The 22,129-nt window shown below is 58.7% G+C and overlaps 2 protein-coding genes across 5 annotated transcripts in view; one reads left to right on the top strand and one right to left on the bottom strand.

Moving 5' to 3' along the window:
* TOP3A (DNA topoisomerase III alpha) overlaps window positions 1-14,592 on the top strand; it is a 30,501-nt gene extending 15,909 nt beyond the window's left edge. The window contains exons 12-19 of the mRNA XM_032431750.1: window positions 160-345; window positions 538-667; window positions 3,366-3,479; window positions 3,582-3,747; window positions 5,256-5,399; window positions 6,894-7,016; window positions 8,239-8,891; window positions 10,266-14,592. Of these exons, the coding sequence (XP_032287641.1) occupies window positions 160-345; window positions 538-667; window positions 3,366-3,479; window positions 3,582-3,747; window positions 5,256-5,399; window positions 6,894-7,016; window positions 8,239-8,891; window positions 10,266-10,444 (1,695 nt within the window). The 3' untranslated portion in view covers window positions 10,445-14,592. The remainder of the gene's footprint in view (window positions 1-159; window positions 346-537; window positions 668-3,365; window positions 3,480-3,581; window positions 3,748-5,255; window positions 5,400-6,893; window positions 7,017-8,238; window positions 8,892-10,265) is intronic.
* A 1,519-nt stretch (window positions 14,593-16,111) lies between these two features.
* On the bottom strand, window positions 16,112-21,418 carry MIEF2 (mitochondrial elongation factor 2). Of its 4 annotated transcripts, none has more exons than XM_032432162.1 (5): window positions 21,206-21,418; window positions 18,816-18,966; window positions 18,433-18,613; window positions 16,517-17,910; window positions 16,112-16,424 (listed from the first exon to the last, which is right to left on the bottom strand). In XM_032432162.1, the coding sequence occupies exons 2-4, from the start codon at window positions 18,957-18,959 to the stop codon at window positions 16,856-16,858; spliced, it is 1,380 nt and encodes a 459-aa protein (XP_032288053.1). In that variant the 5' UTR covers window positions 18,960-18,966; window positions 21,206-21,418; the 3' UTR covers window positions 16,112-16,424; window positions 16,517-16,855. The 4 variants fall into 4 exon arrangements, with proteins under 4 accessions (XP_032288053.1, XP_032288050.1, XP_032288051.1 ...); XM_032432159.1 differs by having other exon boundaries at window positions 18,816-18,970; window positions 21,206-21,318; XM_032432160.1 differs by having other exon boundaries at window positions 18,816-18,970; window positions 20,722-21,296.
* Window positions 21,419-22,129: the final 711 nt, after the last annotated feature.

Raw genomic sequence — 22,129 nt, forward strand, 5'->3', positions numbered from 1 at the left:
CTCCGTGCGGGTGCAGAACCTACAGGAGCCACGTGCCCTCTTCTGTGCAGAACTCGAGGCTGAAAGGTGGCCTAAACCAGGTCAGACTTCCGGTGAGGCTGCGGTCCTTGGGCGGTAATATTCTGCAGGGAGTTGCAGACTCTTCTCTTGTCTTCCTAGGGAGATGAGCAGCGACTGTACGAGTTCATCGTGCGGCATTTCCTGGCTTGCTGCTCCCAGGATGCTCAGGGACAGGAGACCACCGTGGAGATCGACATTGCGCAGGAACGCTTCGTGGCCCACGGCCTCATGATTTTGGCCCGAAACTATCTGGACGTGTACCCGTATGACCACTGGAGTGACAAGGTAATAAAGCGCAGGCCCAGTCAGAGGTCAGAGTTCACGTTCTCCGTGAGCCTCGGGGAGAGGGGAAGACAGTCGTGTTCCCGACCCTCATGCCGTCCAATGGAACAGGGCCAAGCGCTTCAAAATGGCAGTTGTCTTTTGCCTCAGTGCCGCATGGAGTGATCGTACCGATGCTTCTGCTCCTCCCTGTAGACCCTCCCTGTCTACGAGAGAGGCGCCTGCTTCCAGCCCAGCACTGTGGAGATGGTGGACGGGGAGACCAGCCCACCCCAGCTGCTCACCGAAGCCGACCTCATCGCCCTCATGGAAAAGCACGGCATTGGTCAGTAGCCTGTCGTCGTGGTAACCAGCAACTCTTGTACGTCTTCTGGTCTTCGTGACAGCTCTGCCGTGGGTGTCCTCTTCTTGATCCCCTTTATAGCTGAAGGGAGGCATAGAGAAGTTCAGAACATGCCTGAGGCCACGAGGTGTGCAAGGTTTTTTGTTTTTTTGGTTTGTTTTTTTAAGATTTATTTTATGTATTTTAGAGAGAGTGTGGGGGGCAGGGGGCAGAGGGAGAGAATCCCAAGCAGACTCCACGCAGCATGGAGCCCCACACGGGGCTCTATGCCGTGACCCAGAGATCACGACCTGAGCCAAAATCAAGAGTCGGACACTCAACCCACTGAGCCACCCAGGTGCTCCGTTATGCGAGTTATTAAAACCTTGGTCTGAATAAGTCCACACTTAGGCTCTTAACCTCTGCTCCACCCCAGCCGGATCAGGACATGGATGTGTCCCAGAACTCGGCGGGGGGGGGGGGGGGTCTGGACTGGGAGCACCCTGGCCAGGTCCTGGCCATGGACTCAGGATTTTTGGCCCACACAGGGGTTTGTTTTTATTTAGAATAAGGTACCAACATTCAAAAGTTGAGAGATTCCACATAAACGTCTGTGTCTTCGTCTTGCGAAGTGTCGGGAGGTCTGGCAGCCCAAGCCTTCCCTCCCAGGTGGAAGCAGTTGGTTGAACTGGGAAGGCAGCTGCCTCTTCTCACTTGGCTTCGCTCACCAGTCGTTCCGTGCCAGGCCCCGGCAGCATCTGGGTTGGTCACCCTGCAGGTAGCCACAGCTGGCCGTGCTCGGAGTTTTCGTTACAGCGTTTCCCCTAATTGTTTAGGAACCGAAATGAGGTTAAACAAGAAATTAGGCCAGAATTGGTTTTCCCAATAGGTTCCGTGGCCCCGGGTTGACAGGCAGGTCTGCTGCCCCCTCATCCGTTTCATCACGACTCTGAGGATCGTCTCTGGCAAAACCCAGTTCAGAAGGGCAGCGGCGTGATGGAGAGAGAAGTGGCAGGAAGGAGAAGTAGAGCTCCCTGGGTGTGTTCCGGCAGCAGGCCGTTCCCCGTGGGGCACAGACGGCCACCTCACTACCCAGTGGCTTTTGTAGTTCTGTGACTTCGGAAGAAGGGCCCCTCTTGGAGTTCACTGGCCGTTGTCATGCTATCCAGAAAGCCTGTCGGCTTAAGTCAAATTAGAGTTCGTGTACCGCTCAGGATGTACTCATTACAAATGTGACGCTCAGGAGAGCCAGACCTCGGTCTTGGCCCTGGGGACACAGTGAGGAATAAGGCCTAGGCATCCCGTGCCCGTTGAGGGCTCATCTAGCAGGAGAAACAAATCAAAGCAACACATGAACACAGCCTGTTGGTTCTGCAGAGATCGGGCAGGGACCGTAAAACCTTACAGTAAGAGTTTCCGGGGAGTGAAGCAAGCCCGGCATAGGCAGAGCGTGAGGGAGCACGAAGGGCCCGGAGAGCACGTGGCCCTGTGGCGGGGAGCAGACGGGGTGGTCACGGAAGGTGAGGCTGGAAAGATGATTGGAGCCCAACTGCAGGGCCTGGCACGCTGGCCTGAGGGGCTTGGGTGTGGGCCTGTGGCTCGCAGAAAGCCATTTAAGATTTCTGAGGAAAGGAGCAAAGAGAGCTGCATTTCTTAAAAACGTTAGCGGCGTTGTTGAGACATAATTCACATACTGATTTAAGATACTCAGTGTAGTCACAAAATCAGGCAAGTATCACCTTACTTAATTCTAGAACGTTTTCATCGCCTCCGAAAGCAATGCCATACCCCTTAGCAGTCTCACCCCATTCCCCCTCCCCTCCATCCCTCCAGCCCTGGGCAACCACTCATCTTTCTGACTCAGTAGATTTGCATGTTTTACACAGTTTGTATACGTAGAATGATAAAGCGAGTGGCCTTTTGTAACTGGCTTCTTTCACTTCGCGAGTTCTCACGGCTCGTCCACATTGTAGCGCAAATCAGTACTTGCTTCCTTTCCGTTCCCTGTACTGTTCCACTGTGTGCAGAGACCACGGTTTATCCATTCATCCGTTGGTGGAATTCAGGGCATTTCTGATTTGGGGCAATTGTGAATAATGTCGCAGCGCACATTTGTGCATAGGTTTGTGTGTGGATGGGTTTGCGGTTCCCCTGCGTAGATACCTAGGAGTAGAATTGCCGGGTCTGATGGTCGCTCTTGTGTTTACCTTCTGAGGAACCTCCGGACCGACCTCCACGGCGGCTGCCCCATTTCGCGTCCCACCAGCCACGTGTGAGGGTTCAGGTTTCTCCGAGTTCCCGCCAACATTTGTTCTCTGTGCTTTTCGGTGACGCTTCACACCAAGTGGGTGTGAAGTGTGGTGTTTCTTTGTGCTTTTGAGTTGCATCTCCTTGATGACAGAGCTCCATTTGCAAAGATCCCTTTGGCCACAGCATAAGAAATGGGTTGGGTGGAGGACGCAACCAGAAAGGTGGAGACTGAGCACATTGTCCTGATGCCGAGGACGTGATGTGGGTTCCAGCCGTGGCTTTGCCACGTGGAGCAGAGGAGAAAGACTTAGAGGTGTCTCAGAGCTGACGTGGGCCTGATGCAAGTGGAGGTGTCTTACCGAGAATGAGGAGTCCAGGCGGAGGAAGGTGCCTGTGGGACAGCGGGGAGGGGGGTGTCTGCATCGCGCTGAGTAACGGAAGTGGCTTTCAGGGACCGATGCCACCCACGCGGAGCACATCGAGACAATCAAAGCCCGGATGTACGTCGGGCTCACGGCAGACAAGCGGTTCCTCCCAGGGCATCTGGGCATGGGGCTCGTGGAAGGTAAGCAGGAGGAGTTCGAGGTGGGTGGTTGCAGAGCCAGGCGGCTGAAGCCCCCGGGGGTGCCGCGTGGGGCCCCGCGGAGCACTGCTCTTCTCCCTGCAGGTTATGACTCCATGGGCTATGAGATGTCCAAGCCTGACCTTCGGGCCGAGCTGGAAGCTGACCTGAAGCTGATCTGTGAAGGCAAGAAGGACAAGTGGGTGGTTCTAAGGCAGCAAGTCCAGAAATACAAGGAGGTTTTCATTGAAGCGGTGGCCAAAGCTAAGAAGTGAGTCCAGACCCTACTTGCCTGCGCGTGAGGTCATTTAGCTCTGCCTCGTGGGCCGTGCCCTTGCCCTGAGCAGTGAGAGCAGGGGAAGATTCAGCAGAAGGTGGGGGGTGCGCCTCCTTGCTCCTCGTAACGTGTGCCCGCGGGTGCTTCAACGTCCCCCAGGCCAGTTCGCCTTTTGCAGGGCTGTCGTGCTTGGGTGTCCACATGCAGCTCCTCCCCCTTCGGGTTTTCCTCCAGAGTTCTGTTCCTTCTGTAGAGCTTTGTCAGCCCAGAAACAGTAAGCAGAAAAATCTGGGCCAGTTATTTCAGGCTGTTGGCTTTAGAGATGCCATTCTCTGGATTTTAATTTTGTCTCAAGTTAACAGGCACACAATCCCGAGCCGTAAATTCAGTGCTGCTGTCTGACACATTTGTTCTATGGAGTATTTGGAGGTGGTCACGTAGCAAGCAGTATGTGGGCATGCTGTTGGGAAAATACACCTTTTCTGCCTGTGCCAACTAGGGAAAGAAATGGATGAGCCGGGGTGCCTGGCTGGCTTTAGTCGGTAGAGCATGTGACTCTAGATCTCGGGATTGAGTTCAAGCCCCGTGTTGGGTGTAGAGATTACTTAAATTTATTTTTAGAGAGAGAGAGTGCGCTCGAGCACGCATGCAAGTTGGGGGAGGGACAGAAGGAGAGAGAGAATTTCAAGCAGATTCCGTGCTGAGCGCAGAACCTGACACGGGGCTCAATCCCACAGCCCTGAGATCATGACCTGAGCCGAAATCAAGAGTCAGACGCTCAACCGACTGAGCCACCCAGGTGTCCCCAAAAATAAAATCTTTAAAAAAAAGGCCAGGGTGGGGAACGGATGAGCTAGTTTAAATGTAAACCCAGACAGGCATTTCTGGAGTGCGTGCAGGGACCCTGTGCAGTTTGATGTGAGGCCAGTGACAAGGCAGAAGTACCTGCCTATAGCTGGATCCCTCCTGGGAGCTGCTGGGAGCCAGAGAGGAGCCAGGGCTGCTTGGCCAACCTCTGTTCTCTGCATCAGGCCTGTGGTGAGCAGCCCCCTGCGCCCTGGTCACATTCACCTGGTGTGCACATAAGAATATTGTAGGGGGTGCGCCTGGGTGGCTCGGTCAGTTGGGCGGCTGCCTTCGGCTCGGGTCATGATCCCGGGGTCCTGGGATCGAGTCCCGCATCGGGCTCCTTGCTCAGCAGGGAGCCTGCTTCTCCCCTGCCTGCCATTCCCCCTGCTTGTGCTTGCTCTCTGTCTCTCTCTTGCTCTCTCTGTGTCAAATAAATAAATTAAATTAAATTAAATTAAAATATTGTAGGGGTACCTGGGTGGCTCAGTCAGTTAAGCATCTGCCTTCGCCTCGGGTCATAATCCCGGGACCCTGAGATCATGACCTGAGCCGAAGGCAAACACTTAACCGACTGAGCCACCCAGGCATCCCAATAAATAAAATCTTTAAAAAAAAAAACAAAGAATATTGTGAATGTTTTGCTCTTTCTTCAGATTGGATGAGGCGTTAGCCCAGTACTTTGGGGAAGGGGCAGAGGTGGCCCAGCAAGAAGCCATCTACCCGAGCATGCCAGAGCCCATCATGAAGTGTCCACAGTGCAACAAGGACATGGTCCTCAAGACCAAGAAGAATGGCGGGTCAGTGCCCTACTTGCGCCGTACATCTGCTTGCCCAGCACTTGCTGGGTTGGCTGGACACTCTCTGAAAGGCCTTGTCATTTCATTTCTGTGTCATTATTTAAAGGCGGTCCTACCGTTGCCGGCCCGTGGACTAGGTATTGGAGATAGAAGGGTAGCTGACAGGGACCTGGCCTTGGAGACGTGAAGTGCTCTGGGATTCAGAGGAGGTGGGGGATGATGGCGCCGCCGTGTCCCTTGTGGATAGGACATCGCCCACCCACCGTGTGGATGATGGTGGGGAAGCAGGAGCTGAGGAACCAGCTGGGTCTGAGTTCGGATCCCACTTCTGCCACATACACAAGTTTTGTGCCCCAAAGCAGGTTACGTTAGCTACTGAGCCCCAATTTTCTTTTCCATAAGTCTAGGTCAGTGGTATCTACCGTGGGAAGGGTGAGGATTTGGTGAAATGTCTCCAAAATCCAGCCCTGGGGGTCAGGAAAAGCAGAATTTGATCCCAGGTCCTTCATTCCTCCGACCCCCTTGGGCTCCCTGACTACTGACCCATCACTGGCCCGGGCACAGAGAAGGCCAGCCTGGCTCTCAGAAACCAGAGGTTAATGGGCCTGACCTGGGACTCAGGATGCCCACAAACACAGAAGGCAGAGCCAGGGTGGGCTTAGCCCAGTGCAGGATACTCGTAAACGCTCCAAGTGCTTGGGTCAGCCGGGGAGGTCTGGAGATCGTCCTGTGGGATTTACCGCTCCGAGGGGTATCTGACAGTTTCCATTTCTGAGTTTGTAGGTTTGCTATTTGAATAATTGGGCTTTGAGGTTTTGTTGGTTGGCTTTCCCCTGACCCAGTCATACCCAGGCATGCTCAGAGGACGTCATACCCAGGCATGCTCAGAGGACTTTGTGAATTGTGTTCCCATTGGCTTTTCTGGCTCTAAAGTGTCGTGACCGGAAGCGCAAAGAACTGTTGGCCGACGACGCAGTGCAGGTGTGAGGAGTAAAGACTTCCATCAGACAGCTAGGGTTCTATTCCCAGCGCCCCCGCTTACTGCACGTGCATCCTTGGGCAGGTTTCTAGACCGCCCCCCGCCTGTTTGCCCCACTGTGAACTGAGGGTGCTGCTGGTGCCCATCGGGGTTGTCACGTGGAGAAGTCAGGGAGCATCTGAGAGCACACGGCCTGGAGCCTGAGCAGAGCCCTCGGGACTGGGCCTTGCCGTGGCCCAGGAGTTGGTCAGTGGGTTGGTGGTTTCTAAGTAGAAAGCAGAGTCAGCAATAGCAGTTTCTTTTTCTTAGGGAGATGAGAAATAAATGCAGGCCAGTTTTTCTCAGTCATTCAGTACCAGCGACTGCGTATCCATTTATGTGTCCTCCAGAAAAGTGAATGTCTCCTTTTAATCAGCTGGAGAAAATCTTTGCCAGATGGGCGACAGCCCAGGAATGTGTATTTCCTGCAGTCTGGTGGCTTCTGCCCAACCCTGCTCCCTGTGCTCCCTCTCCAGGTTCTACCTCAGCTGCACGGGCTTCCCAGAGTGCCGATCGGCCCTGTGGTTCCCGGACTCTGTGCTGGAGGCCAGCAGGGACGAGAGTGTGTGTCCAGTGTGTCAGCCGCACCCTGTTTACAGGTGAGCTGGGCCCCTGCGAGGCTGGGGCGTGCTCGCTGCGCTCAGCAGCAGCTGGCTTGGTGGTCCTGAATCGGCTTGTGTCCCACCCTTGCCTTTGTGGTGTGGAAGCCATGGGCCTGGGGGCAGGTCCCGGGGCAGCTCGGGAGGATCCCTCCCTGCACCTGAAGAACCACGAGGGCACCCTTTCCCTGCCCGTTCCAGCTAGATTGCTAGATTGCTGCCCAGCTGAGTGTGGGGAAGTGAATATTCCGGTGTCAGATAGCGTTTCCAAGGTCCTCCCAAAAGCCCAGAGCCCTTGGGTAGAACTGGTCCTCAAACCTTTTGGTCAGAGGACCCCTACACTCTTAAAAATCATTGAGGAAGGCACCCAGAGAGCTTTCATTGTGGGTTAAGTTTATCAGTACTACCGATATTCTGAATTGAAGTGGAGATGTTTTAAAAATGTACTTGTTAATTTTACAATAGGTACGCTGCATACTAAGATAAATAGCATATTTTTACATATTTCTAAAGCAAAAAGGTAAGAAGAAAATGCCTATTTGCAAAGCGGAAAACGGAGAAAGAAAATGCATTGTTTTCCATTTTTGTGAGTCTAACGTCTGGCTCGATAGAGTTGGACTCTGGTGTCTGCTCCCAGTCAGTCCGCTGGGCTGGTTGTGTGGGCTCTAGCCTCCGGCAAACTCATGCATATGGCATGGGAGGACGAGAGCACAACAGACATAACGTCCTAGCCTTGTTACGCAATAGTTCTGACCTCACCAGCAGCATCCAGGGGCCCAAGAACCACTGGTTCTAGGAAGTGAACCTTTCCGAGGTTTCTGTGTTTTTTGTTTTTTAAGGTTTTACTTACTTATTTGAGAGAGAGTGAGAGCATGAGCAGAGGGGAGGGGCGGAGGGAGAGGGAGAAGCAGGCTCCCCACTGAGCAGGGAGCCCGATGCGGGACTCGATCCTAGGGCCCTGGGATCATGACCTGAGCCGAAGGCAGACCCTTAACCAACTGAGCCACCCAAGCGCCGCGCGGCTTCTGTGTTTGGGAGATTAACCAGGGTTTCAAATTTCTTCTGTCTCCCACTCTGAGCTCTCATGACACCCAGAGGGGCTTGTGGCTGGCAGGTGCGGGGGTGCCGTGGGGAGGCCCGGGGTGGGCGCAGCCCTCTGCGGACAAGGAGGAGACGCTTGCAGCTGGTAGTAAGGCTTTCTCGCATCTCCTGGCCTCGCTAGGTTGAAGTTAAAGTTTAAACGCGGCAGCCTTCCCCCGACCATGCCCCTGGAGTTTGTCGGCTGCATCGGCGGATGTGACGAGACGCTGCGGGAGATCTTGGACCTGAGGTTCTCACGGGGCCCCCCCAGAGCTCCCCAGCCAGCCAGCCAGCCCTCTAACTACCTGCAGGCTAGCCAGTCCCTGAATAGAATGGCCAGCGCCCCCCGGATGCTGCCCCCACCCGCCGCCGCTGCCACCGAGGGCAGCAACTCGGTGACCTGCAACTGCGGCCAGGAGGCCGTGCTGCTCACCGTGCGGAAGGAGGGCCCCAACCAGGGCCGCCAGTTCTATAAGTGCCACAGCGGCGGCTGCAGCTTCTTCCTGTGGGCCGACAGCAGCCCCTCGGAAGCCGGGGGGCCGCCCTCCTCCACGTCGAGACCCACCGGTGGCTTGCTGGGCCGCCCGCCCGCCACAGGGGACCGCCGGGGCGGGTCCGGCCAACCCGGAGACGAGGACGGCGGCGGGGGCATGTCCTGCCTGTGCAGCCAGCCCGCCGTCACCCGCACTGTGCAGAAGGACGGGCCCAACAAGGGCCGCCAGTTCCACACGTGCGCCAAGCCCAGAGAGCAGCAGTGCGGCTTCTTCCAGTGGGTGGACGAGAACGTGGCCCCAGGTGAGGCGGGGCGCCCGGGCCCGGGCTCGGGTTTGCGTGGTGGTCTCCACCTCGGAGACCCGGGGCGGCAGAGGGAGGGACGAGGGCAGCGGTGGGGCTGGAGGTTCCAGAGGAAAGGCCGGTGCAGCTCTCGGAGCAGCCCGCCGCGTGCCCGGCGGTGTGCCAAGTACTCCGGCTGTCTTCACGTCTGTCGGCTCGGCCCTGTGAGGCCGCGGAGGCCCAGGATAAACGAGCTGCTCCTGCTCGGGGTCACACGGCCACGCGGCCCGAGGTCGGCCTGACCCCACAGCCCTGGGCTCCTCTAGCCTCCGTAGGCTCGCGAGGTCCTCGTCATCGGCCGCCTTCCTTCAAATGCGGAGCCTGGCCCCGGGGATGTCTAGGAACCCACTCAGGCTTACACGGCTTGGGCCCGGTGCCCCGAAACTGGGTGTGGTGAGAATTGCCCCCCAGACATTGGAGCCAGGTGGATAATGCCCCCGGAGGCCCCTGGAAACGGCCCCCACCCACCCCAGTGCACAGCAGAAGCTTTGCTCATGTGCGAGCATGGCCGAAAGGCCTGGTGGGAGCTCTGTTGTCAGGCAGAGCCGGGCCCCGAGCCTGCCTGTGGAACCTCGAGCAGAGGGCTTGGCCTCACAGCCTCATGGTTTCCTCAGTAAGATGGGCGCTTGCCCGCCTTCCTTGGGGTTCCTGTCTTGTAAAAGAGTTTGGTAGTCTCAGGCTATGATTCTGACACACGGGGTTGCCAGCTCGCACGTACAGGAAGAACCCAGAAGGCTCGGTAAGGCGCCGGGCTGGCTACCGGTGGCGGAGGGGAGCCGGAGACAGCCAGTGCAGCGACAGGCTCACGTTGGAAGTGTGTGAGGAACGGTGGTTCAGGCGTGCAAGGCTCCCTTGTCGCCCTGTTGGAAGGAAGCGCTGTCTGACCTCCAGGCCAGCTGATCAGTTGTCCTGGGCGCCAGGGCAGTCAGAATTAAGAGGCCTGTTTGAGGCCTGGAAGAATCCAGAACTCAGTTAACTTGCATGGGAGGTGGGGAGCAGGTGGTTGGTCACGGGCCTGCCGGGTTTCGCTGCTTCTCCAGCAGCCTCAGGCCCGTTGGCTGGACCTCTGCTTCCGGAAAGAGGACATGCGTGAAGTGACAACAGTGCCCTTTTCATCAGGATAGTGATTGTGGGCCAAGGCCTTCAAGGGCTCCGGGTTCTTTAGGGAGTGGCGTTGGGGCCACTGAAGATGACAGGAGGGAAGGGAGCCTGGCCTGGGGGTGGACGCGGCCGTGCAAGGCTGGGGGACACCCTGCACCAAACACTCGGACCTGGACTTCCTGCCTCTTCGGTGTGTCTGCTCCGAATTCAGCCTTCCCCTAATTCTTCCCACAGGGACTTTCGGAGCCCTGACCTGGCCAAGAGGCAGAGGAAGAACCCAGGGGCCAGAGGCCAGAAGCAAAAGAGCCCGGGCCAGTTCCACAGACACGGGGTCCACGCCCAAGAAACCCCGGAAATGCAGCCTTTGCCACCAGCCTGGACACACCCGTCCCTTCTGTCCCCAGAACAGATGAGGCAGGGGAGTGGAGGGAGGGCTGCTTCCTCAGACCTGCCCCTTTCCTCTCGGGAATAAGCTGTTTTCACTAGGACCTTCCCTGCCCTGGAGGCCTTGAGGAAAGCGGTGGCTTCTGGAGCCTGGCCTAGCTGTGCTCGGGAGTCAGGATCCAGACCGCTTTCTGGAGAAGTCCATCTCGGGTGGACAGTAACCCCCGGCCTGGGGCTTCTCACTGCTGGTGCTGTGGAGCATTTAGCAGCGGGGTGGGCGCATCCTGCGCTGTGGCCTCCGGGGCTTTCTTTCCTTCTGGAAAGTCCCCTCGAGGGACCGGCACTCCTGGTCCAGGCTCCGGGCAGCCTGGACAGGGCTCCGCTCGCGGACGTTCTGAGAAAGGAGGGTGTAATGCAAGAACGTGGCTCTTGTTCTAAAATTGTGTCTATCGAAAAAGCTTCGTTTGTCTTTATCGAGACGCCGCTGCAGCCGGGACACCCCACGGCTCGTGTGCCTTAATAAAGAATCCTGTCCCTCTGCTCTGGTGGGTGTGGTGCACTGGTGACCGGTGGCAGAAGCGGCGGGCTCGGACCCCAGCCAGGGCTCGAGGGACCTCTCGCCGACCTCTGGCCCTCTTGGCCTCTCCTCCCAGCCCCACGAACAGCTTGCCCCACAGAGCAGAGCGGAGAGACCATACGAGATGCAGAATGCTTCCACTCTGCAGGGGTGGCCTCGTCCCTTGTGTGTCTTTACAAAACCCTGTGAATGATACGTAACCATGTGGCTTTATTTTGCTGGTTAGGAGATAAGCAGGAATGGGTGTGAGTTGCCCTGAGTTGCGTTGCTGGCTGGTGAAGAAATGAACAGTCCTCACTCTTGGACTCCTGGCTCCGTACCCTCCAGTTACACCAGTTGCTCTTGGAGCATCTGAACAGTGGGGTGGGTCACGGCCCTGCCTTTGTGTTTTCGTCCCCAGCCCCCCCCAGCCCTTGGCAGCCACCAGTCTGCTTTCTGTCTTGGTGGCTTTACCTCTTTGGAACCGTCCCTGTAAATGGAATCACAGAGCCTGTGACCTGCCGTCTGGCTTCTCTGCCTTCGTGTATCGTCTGCAAGGCTCACCCATGAGCGCACGTCAGCATGTGATTCGTCTGTGTGACTGAGCGATACTCCATCCCGTGGATGAACCACATCATGTCCATCCGGTCAGCTGATGGGCATTTGCGTTGTTCCCACATTTTGGCTGTTGGGAACGGTGCTCATAGAAACTCACGTACAAGATTTGAACACCTGTCTTCAATTTTTGGGGGTACATACCTGGGACCAGGTCTGCCGGCTCTTATGGGAATTCTGGGTGACCTGTTTTCCCCAGCAGCTGCCCTGTTTCTCGTTCCCACCGGCAACACAACAAAGGCTCTCCACCTCTTCGCCAATGTGTATTTTCCTTTATTTATTTTTATTATGGCCATCCTAAGGAGTGTGAAGTGTTCTCTCATTGTGGTTCTGAGTCGCATCTTCCTAATGACCATGGATGCCGAGCATCTTTTCACGTGCCTATGGGCCACTTGCGTATCTTTGGAGAAATGTCTGTTCAAGTCTTTAGCCCATTTTTCAAGTGGGTTTTGTTGCTGAACTATAGGAGTTCCTTAGAGATTCCGGATTTTAGACGGATTTGTGGATTTTAATCTTTCCACAGGTAACTCCCGTGTGTGCCAAGACCAAAAGCTACTTGGGTGGATTGTACCAAGGTCAGACCTGGCTCGGGTCCTGCGCCTTAACCGCTGAGCCTGAGCGGCCCCATTTGTAACAGGCTCTGGGCGGAAGGTTGCGGCCAGGCCGGATGGCAGTGAGAACTTCCCGAGCAGAACCCGTGAGGGAGTTTTCCAGGTGTCTCAATGGCCCGCTCAGGCTCGCAGAGTTCAGGTGATGAGAAATTGAACTTTCCCCACCTAACTGTGACTGGAAAGGTGTGACCCCTGAAATGACCCCCGTCTGCAGCTTGTGCGGTGCAGGACCAAGGTGAAAACGACCCCAACTTACTGAGCACTAGACCAGGTGGGTCATCCATGTTTCTCATCCAGCCTCCCCGCAAGGCAGCGCCTATGACCCGTCTGCTAGTGGAGACTGAGGCTCAGACGGGGAAATGCTTTCCCCTATAAGCAGCCAAGCTGGAATTGGGAGTCTGCCGCCACGCCTACACCTCAAAGCTCTGGGAGAATCCACGCCGAGGTGAGGGACCGATCGAACACGCTCGAGAGTCTGGCCTTCCCACCAGCCTGAAGGCCCGGCCCCATAAACTAAGTTGTCTCGGGAAATCGGCAGCCGTGCAGAAAGGGCCCAAAACAGCCTTCCCGGAACCATTCCTGTTGGTCTCTGGAATACACCCTGGGCCTCGTCCACTGCAGCCTTACTAGCTTCCGTGAATCGAGTGCCTCCAAATTGTAATGGTGCTGTGTTGTTTTTATTGTAATATCTTTATTTTTCTGATTACAAAAGTGTACTTCTGAAAAATGCCAATGTGTAAGCCATTGGTGATGGACCAGGTTGAGGGCCCTCGTTGTAGGGAGAACAGGACAGAGGTAGAGCAGTGGCCTCGGACGGCAGGCTGCTGGGTGAGGCTTCCAGCCCCCGCCCCGGCCCCTGGGCCCCGCGCCCTCCTGGGCCCCGCCAGCCACATAAGTTGCCATCTGAAGGGGAAGAGCCGTTTGCTACCGAAACTCAGGAAGTCCTTTTCTCGTCCGCCTCGGACACCAGCTCAGAGGCACCTGTTCTCGTGGTAGATTCTGGCCCCCGAGGCAACCAGGTGGCTCCAGGCCACTCCAGGCAGGTGTGGCGAGCCGGAGACAGCAGGCACAGCTCCCGGGAGTGTGCCTCGATTTCCACTGTCCGCTCCAAATCGTAAAGTCTGCGGAAAGGGGGTTAGGAGCCCACAGCCGTGGGGCAGTGGGGCCGGGATGGGGGTGGATGCGTGCCCCCCTGGGCTCCTGCCTCCCAGACGCACCTGTTCGCCCCTTCCTGCCCACCCGGGGCTCTGGGCTGGTTTTCTGGCCTGCTAACCGAAGTCCTTCCAGAATGCAGTTTGGCAGGCTCCTCAGGGTCGGAACACTGAATACTTTCCACTCCCAGGAATGTCCTGTGCCACAGTGTGCATGCGCAGAGACTTTCTTCAGGGTGTGTTGGCTTAAGTACAGTTTTCCCCCTGCTTATCTTTGGGGGATACGTCCCAAGACCCCCCAGTGGTTGCCTAAACCACAGATAGTACCAAACCCTACATACACTGTTTTACTATGTCTTTTCCTATACCTACATATGAATGAGTTTCATTTCTAAATTAGGCGCAGTAAGAAACTCACAATAACTAATAAAAGAACCATAACAATATATTGTAATAAAACGTATGTAAATGTAGTCTCTCCCTGTCAAAACTACCTTATTGTACCCACCCTTCTTGTGGGGACGTGAGGTGGTTCAGTGCCTATGGGATGACATCAGGAGAATGACGTGGGCGTTGTGACCCAGCGTGAGGCTGCTGTGGGCACGAAACATTGGGAGGATCATCTGCTTCTGGTCTGCAGTTGGCCACGCAGAACTGAAACCGCAGATAAGGGGGACTGCCGTCATAGCAAAGATTGGGACAACCGGGCAGGCCAGCTCTCGGGAATGAACGGTACCCCCACTTGAGAGATTATCCTACAGCTAAGTGTTCCTGAAGAGAAGGGCCTACAAGTGGGTTTACAGAAAGGAAGCGTCTTATATATGGTAAGATTAATTCTAGAGTTATGTTAGAAGTGATAGCGGTGGCATATTTTATATTAGTAAGTTTCTATTTGCCATGGGGGGGGGGGGTCTTTTATCTGCACCGGCGATCCCTTTGTTCTGAGCAGGGGACATCTCTGCCATACCACAGTCATCTGAACTCCTGGCTTTGGGTCACTTGGCAAAGCTAAACCGAGGACATGGATGGCCTGCTTCTGCCACTGCGGCCAGAGTCCGAGTATGAAGACATTTAGACCGCGGGCTGAGACCACAAGTGACTTGGAACTGTCCTTGCATGAAAGGGGCGAATGAAACTGATGAGCAGCTACTCTGGGCGCCGAATGGGCCAGCCCAGCACACAAGGCCCCGAAAAGCCTCTAGCGAAATAATGATTTGTTTCCGATTCTCTGGCTAGAAACTGAAGTCCCAGACGTTAACCTTGGGTAGATGATGTAACCAGGAGCGCCTGCTTTCTCTCCCTTTTAATTCATCCTGATGTTGTCTTACCGAAATGGTGGTGTGAGAACTTCGGAGCCACCTGAAGCACGCGGCCTCCACGGAGGGGACCGCGTGTTGGGGTTTGGTCATCTAAGAAGAGGGGCTCTGGACCCAGCTGGCTTCCAGACGGCTGCCCCCTGGCCGTGCCCAGCCAGCCCTTCAGCAGGGGTCCCGAGGAGCCCGGCCTCGGTCAGACGCAGGCCTGGCACCGGGCGCCCCTTGCCGTGCTCGGGCCTCGTGACGCTGGTCATGGGGGAGGCAGCAGGGGCCCACAGTGGGGCTCGGGGGTGGTTTCCTTTGTGCCAGGCGCTGAGCTCACACCGCACGCCGGCATTTATCCCACTCAGCTGCCTGAGAGCTTGCTATTACACAGTCCCCCATTTTCCCGACAAGAATACTGAGGCCCCGCCTAGTCTGCCTCCAGGCTGTTCCCTTGCCCACACTCGGCCGCCACAGCCACCACGACAGGTGCTCAAAGCTCCCCGTGCACCAGTCCCCTGCCCTTTGACCCTCACCACAGCCTCTCTGTGGAGCCACCCAGCTGTCTGAATGCCCCTGAGGCAGAGCCCTCATGACCTCCCGGGGCAGCCCTGGGCCTGCATCCAGAGGCGCACAGACGCAGCTCATCGGTCCCAGGTGCTGGCCCTCAGACGAGGGAGGACATTGATCCTGCTCCTTGTCCCGGACTCACTGCTCAAAGGCGTGGGGGGTGCCTCAGGAAATAGGACAGGATGGGAAGGAGAAAAGCAGGATGGGAACAGCGGCTGTAATCAGACACATGGCCCAGGGCCCTCCCCAGGCCCCGCTTGTCATCTGTGGTGACAGAGGAAGTGAGCCCCAGCCCTGGCTCCTGTGGGGACCCTGACATGCTCTCACTTCCCTGTCCGGGGCGGCAGGGGGAGGGGGGCTGTCCCCCACTTGTGGAGCCACCAGGAGGCAAGGGGGGTAGAGACCTCACAGTTCTCTGAACACTGACGTGCTGGCCGAGGGGCTCGGGGTCAGCCCTACCCACCACAAAAGCACGGGGGGGGCTTGAGAGTTTAGACCTCGGGGGGGAAAAGTCCCTCACTCGTCGGTTCCCGTCACTAAAGTGAAACATCACACCGGGAACCTTGTAATATTCTCTCCACATGATCTACTTTTCCAATTAAACCCTAACTCCTCCAAGCTGATCCCAAGACCCATGGCCAAGCTTCCAGAACTGCGTGTAAGAGCCCAGCCCAAATCACACAGACGTCTGGAGTTTTCCCTTTTATTCTCACTCACATTCTTTGAGGCATAGCTTTGCTTCAGCAAGAAGGATACCAAAGCCAGGAGGGATGCCTGGGAGGTGAGGCAGAACCCCCTCCCCACCGGTGCCAGGCTTCAGTGAGAACTCAGGCAGCAGCAGGGCGTTCACAGTGGCTCTGTGGAGGCCAGGCCTGCTCCGCCGGCCTTGGGGCGGGGGGGGGGGGGGGGGGGGTGACGGCCTCTGCTCTCCGGCCGGGCCCAGCAGCAGCTAGTGGGGCGTCCTTGGCTCCAGGCAAGGCGGGCAGCACAGGGGACTCTGCATCCCGAAAACGGCCCAGGTGGAGAGAAAGGGGCCTTCCCCCGAGGTCCGAGGTGGGCAGCACGTCACACTGAACTCCTCCGGGCTCGAGGCGAGAGCTTGACAAGCCAACTAGACACGCAGGTGACATGGGGGGATGCAGCCTTCAAGTCCGCCCCGGAGCTGCAATCTGGGGAGGGGATCGGGAGGTAGCAGGTGACTCCGGCCCCTGGGGGACGAAACAAACACACAGTATTTACCACCCAGCACCAGAAGCCTCGAGACGCCTGGAGCTGGCACCCGAGGAAAGTACTAACTCACCCTCTCGACGGAAGAACGGAGCTGCCTTTATCCCCTGCCTAGGACAGCAGCAGCCGTGTCCTGTCAGCGCGGTCAGTGCAGGTGACAATGTCCCGAGCCCAGGGTCCGGGGGGCGGCCGGGGCACGTGTGCGTGGCCGGCGCTCCGGGCCTGGGGGGAGGGGGGTCTCCCGTGATAGCTGCCCACGTACATGCTAGCCCCGTGGGCTTACAGAGCGCAGCCCCCTCTTTCCTTCTGGCTAAAGCAAGAGAAAAAGTGCTCTCCAAAGGCCGGGGCGGTGGGGGGGGCGCTCCCCGCTCCCCCGCATGAGAGCCGCGCCGGCCGCCCCGCCCCCACCCCGCTAGAGCAGCCGCTCGGGGGCCCGCAGGCCGCTGTAGAGCGCGAAGCCCAGCCCGTCGATATCCTCCTCTCGCAGGCCGCCGAAGAGGTTCACGGCGGGGTTGAAGTGGCGCGGCAGGCTCGCCCGCTCCAGGCCGTGGACGAGCGCCTCCAGGGCCTGCAGGAAGCGCTGCCCCAGGGCCGCCTCGGCCCAGTCGGCCTCGGCCTCCCCCAGGCGCAGCACCACCTGGCTCAGGTGGCACTGGTCCAGCCGCGCCAGGGCCGGGTGGCCGCGGCACACCCCGCACAGCAGCCGCAGCAGCCGCCGCCGGACCCCGGCGTCGCGCGCATCCAGGGCCCGCAGCCGGGCGGCCTCCGCGGGGTACCAGTCCTGCAGCCACAGGCTCCCGGCCAGGCCCTCCAGGGGCCAGGCCAGGAGGACGGGATCTTCGGCGGCGGCGCCCGTGACGGCCAGCAGCACGGCCACCGAGAGCTCCAGGCGCTCGTGCTGCACCTCGAGCAGCAGCTCCTCCGAGGCCACGCTGGGCCGGATCAGGCACCCGAGGAGGCCGCCGATGGCCGGCCAGTTGACAGAGGAGACCAGGGCCTTGCGGAGCAGCTCCAGCGGGACGCGCGGAGACAGGTAGCCGCCCACCAGGAAGCGGTCCCAGGGGCTGCTCCCGCGGGGACGGAACTCCAGCTGAGTCCTGCGCACGGCCCAGCAGCGAGGGTCCCTGGCCACAGTGTCCAGCCCGGGCACCAGGTCCCACAGGCCCCCCTCGAGCGCCAGGGGAACGAGCAGGCGCACGCGGTCGGCCGTCCCCGCCTGCAGCCCATCGTAGAGCGGCCCGCTGGGCACCAGCGCCCCGAAGGGCAGTTCCGGGAACTTGTTCCGCAAGTAGGCCTGCAGCTCGAGGGCGATGTCAGTGGCCAGCTGCTTGGCCAGAGCCACCTGGGCCTCCGGGATGGTCATGTGGTCCCGCTCGAACGCCAGCAGCTTCTCCTGGAACGTCAGGCACAGCGGTGCCGGGGAGCTATGCGGCGGCGACATCTGAGGACCGGTGTCTGTGGGCCCCTCTGCAGAACGAACGGGTCAGGGACCGTGTCAGAAGACCCCCCTGTCAGGAGCCAAGAGAACTCCACCCAAGCTGCGCGACATCCTGGGCCTCGTTTCTTCTCAGCCGTACAAGGACCACCTAGGAGAGCGCTTAGCGCGAGTTCACATATAGTGAGCACGCGACGACAAACCTCGTTGCCCCAGATGCCCGGTGCCTTCAAACAGCCTCGTGTACAGTGGGAAGGCAGGTTCTGGGCCCCAGTTTCCCCATCTGGGGCCCCTCACCGCCATAACACTGCTGCCACGCTCTGGGACCCCCCTCCAAGTCCATGTCTCGGAGGCAGGAGCCTTGGCACGACCCAGGAGGTTAGCAGGGCGGAGACACAGGCCCCTGCTGAACGTGCCGGGAGGCCGCCGTCTTGGAGGAGCAGGGACTGGCCTAGGGTCACACGGTCAGTCAATGTAGAGCCTGGGTTCCAGCTCCCAAATGGGACCAGCAGAGGGGGACCCACCCAGGTCGGAGGGGAAGGGGTGCCACTCACCTGGGGCAGCTGGCGAGGGGCCGGGGAGTGACAGGGGCTGGCTGAGCGCAGCAGGTGGGCTTCGGGGCTGTTGACGTGGCGTGGCCTTGAGGAGGCTCAGTTCCTTCCAGCTCTCCTCCAGGCATGTGCTGTCCCCCTTGGTGTCATCTTCATCTCGAGGGCTGGTGGCCCTGTCAATGAGCTGTAGGCAGAGCGACAAGGATCAGAGCATCTGAGGCCTGGGCGGCCATGCCAAAGCTGGGGGCAACGCCAAGCAGGTTGCTGGGGTAGAGAAGCAGGTACCCACCTTGGGCAGTACCCCCCCCCCCCCCCCCCGCCCGCAGGCCCAGCCCTGCTGTCCTCCTCTGGGAGCCCCAGGTGTAAGCGGCTCAGCCTGGCCTTACCCGCTTCACAGCCAGGGTAGCAATCCCCAGCACGGCGGCGCCGCCCACGCCCAGCACCAGGCGGGCATTGGCCAGGAGGAAGTCCACGGTGCCGCCCAGCACCTCATCACGCTGCTTCCCCCGCTTCTGGGAGAACTCCGCCATGGTCCTTCTGCCTGTAAGAGAGCCCATGGAGGGGGGCGCCTGGGTGGCTCAGTCGTTAAGCAACTGCCTTCGGCTCGGGCCATGATCCCAGGGTCCTGGGATCGAGCCCCGCATCGGGCTCCCTGCTCTGCGGAAGCCTGCTTCTCCCTCAACCACTCCCCCTGCTTGTGTACCCTCTCTGTCTCTCTCTGCCAAATAAATAAAATAAAATCTTAAAAAAAAAAAAAAAAAAGAGCCCAGGGGTAGAGACAGCTCTGTGGGGGCGGCCAGGCTGCCCAGTGGGGCAGACCCCATCAGGCTGGGGCTGCCACGAGTGGAGCCTGTGAGGGGCGTTCCTGGGAATTTCTCAGGAGAAGGGGTTTCTTGGGAGGAGATGGGAGCTGCCCAAGCCCCCTCCCCCAAATCTGCAAACAGCTCACCCACGCCCTAGACAGGGGAGCTGCTGTAGAAAGGCCCTGAGACTGCGGCAGGTCAGAAAAGGAGGCCCATCTTCTCCATCCCACCCTCAAGGGCCCCGGACATCCCCTAAGACTGTGAGTCTTATCATCGCTACCCCCATTTTAGGGACCCAGACCCATGAGTGCAAAGCGTCCTGACTCTGGCCCACTCCCAGAGTCCGATCAGTCTCCTGGGGCCTGCAGCCTGCTCCCTGAGGCTGCTTCATCCTGCTTCCTAACCAGGGCTGGGCATGGGCAGGAGGAAACCAAGGCCTAAAGAAGACACAGCCTGCCCTGGAGGGCCCCTCAGGCCTTTGAGAGGACTTCAGTGAAGCTCAGGGGGCCACAATTCCCCCCCAGATCTCAACAGGGTAGCCCCCCAGAGGGAAAGCAATCGAGTCAAAGGACAGGATGAGCGAGGTGGCCCAGGCCTCCCAGGGAGGCAAACGTCAGTCAAGGTTGAAGGCCTGGCTGTGGGGGCAGCAAGCAAGGTAACTCTAAAGACCCCAAAAGGGGTGCGTGGCTGGCTCAGTCGGTGGAGCCTGCGACTCTTGATCTCGGGGTTGTGAGTTCCACCCCACATTCAGTGTAGAGATTATTTAAAAATGAATAAATAATAAAGGACCCCCCCCCCCCCCCCCAAACAGAGAACTGGCCCAGTGCCTCTGGACAGGGGCCTCTCTGGGCCCCTCAGGTTTGGGACAATGGCAGGGGCAGTGGGGATAGGGGAGCAGCTGTCCTCAGAGACTGGAAGCCCAAGCAACAGAGAAGGGAAGGTGAGGGCCCGAAGCTGTTTGTTCACCTGTAAAATGGCACAGCCGTGGAGAAGGGTTTACAAGTGGGGAGCCCAGAACTGTAAGGCTGGGTACGGCCGGGCGCTTGGAGAGGCAGAGATCTTTCCCAGGCCCAGGCCACCAAGCTCCAGGTTCCGGTTCTGCCCTCAGGCCCTGAAAGCCCGCGCATGCGTGCGTGCGTGCGTGCGTGCGTGTTTGTGTGTCTGTGTGTGTGTGTGTCCCAGATGCAAACTCAGGGAACCTGTCAGATACCAGGCAGAACTGTCTGTCTGCGGATGCCTGAGCAGATGACCTGAACAGATGACCATGGGCTCAGACTAGCTCAGGCACCAAGGACTTGTGCCCTCTCTGCTCTGCTGTGGGTGCCCAGGGCTCAGTTGCCAGGTGACAAGATGCCTAGGGCAGTTGAAGCCTGAATCACCGCGGGAGTCAGCCCCAACCCCCGCCCCCAATTTGCCCAGACTAAGAATAGGACAAGAGGGCTCTGGGGACTGGGTTGGTCGAAGGCTAGGGGGAGGGGGGGTGACCCACCAAGGCCCCGCAGCCACTTTTAGTTTCCTCAGCGCTGATCAATACTGCCAGCCATCTCCGGCGGGACCAAGAATCCACTTGCAAACTGTAAAGCACTTTAAATTACCTCCTACCTAAACTGGACTCAGCCCAACCCCTGGCGGGGTCGCGCAGGCCCCAAACCGAAGCCTTCCAACTCGGGGAAGGGCGAGAGGGCGCGGGTGGTTAAAAATAACCCGACTCAGCGTCCTGAGGTGCCTCCCGTCCTTCCCCTCCTCCGCCACACCTGCTGCCCGCGGCCGGGGCTGAGCGGGCCGCGCAGCAACCCCTGGTGGGCCTGTGAGGGCCCGGTTCACGGGGAGGGCACCCAGGCCCCGAGAAATGCAGTGATGGGCCCAAGACGTGAAGCGGCAGGCTAGACACTCGAACTCCAGCCTGGGGCCCAAAGCCCTTCCCTCCTTCCCGGGCCTTGACCGCGGGCCCCGGCGGAGACCACGCCCCCGACCTGCGTCCGACGCACGCTCCACGCCCGGGCCTGGGTGACCAGGGCCGCCCAGCCCCTCTCCGGCTGTACGTGCGTCGCGGCTTCAGCACAGCGACCAGAGGACACGGCAGGTGTGCTTGGGCCCCCGTGCCCAGACCCGCCTGGGAATGGAACTCGGAGGACCCGGGAACCGAACACCGAGGCCCCGGGGGTGCCCGCTGACCTCCGACGCACGCAGACAAGCTCCAATCGGAGCGCCCGAGGCCCCTCCCACGTTCCAAAATACTGAGCGGCTCAGCCAATGATGAGCAGGCCACGCCCCCTCGTAGACAACCCGGTCCTTCGGGGGCGGGACTCTCGGACGCACTCCAGATTTAAAGGCGCAGGGCTGCATTCCGGAAGGTGTGGGGGCGGTGACCGGGTTCAGAAGAAGCGGGTCCCCCCTAGGGCCCGTTGTGAAGGCGTGTGTGCTTGCGTGTGAGGCAGCGGTGTAGAGAAAACTGTCTGGGCTTACGTTGTTTCCGGGACCTGGCAAACAGGTGGGACCTGGCCCGAAGGCCCGCTTGCCTGACCCTTTAGGTCACCCTGAGTGTGCCGTGGGGGCTTCGTTATTTTATCTGTTGGCCCGCGGGGCACACAGCGTGACTCAGGAGGCCACCCCTGCCACCTGCTCCGTGTGACCGTGTGCGGGCCACTGCACCATTCTGGCCTCAGTTTTCTCTCCTATGAAATGGGTATCACAAGGCCCCCTCCTCCCCTACGAAGGATGATTGTGCATATAACCTGTGGCTCACTCGGCATTTATTTATTGGGGACCTACTATGTGCCGGCTGGTGGGGGAGCAAGGAAATAAAGAGAGACAAGGATGGATGTTGACTTTAAGCGGGAATAATAACGTGCCACTTATTGAGCGCCTGCTGTATGCTGCGACTTACACCTGCGTTT

Source organism: Phoca vitulina, unplaced genomic scaffold (genome assembly GCF_004348235.1).
Source record: "Phoca vitulina isolate PV1807 unplaced genomic scaffold, GSC_HSeal_1.0 scaffold47, whole genome shotgun sequence".
NCBI classification, from domain to species: Eukaryota; Metazoa; Chordata; class Mammalia; order Carnivora; family Phocidae; genus Phoca; species Phoca vitulina.

Coding starts and splice junctions, on each gene's coding strand:
- MIEF2 (XM_032432162.1), bottom strand. CDS start 18,959: ATGGCGGAGTTCTCCCAGAAGCGGGGGAAGCAGCGTGATGAGGTGCTG. Junction 18,614..18,815: donor CTACCCTGGCTGTGAAGCGG/GTAAGGCCAGGC, acceptor CTCTGCCTACAG/CTCATTGACAGGGCCACCAG. Junction 17,911..18,432: donor CCCCTCGCCAGCTGCCCCAG/GTGAGTGGCACC, acceptor TTCGTTCTGCAG/AGGGGCCCACAGACACCGGT.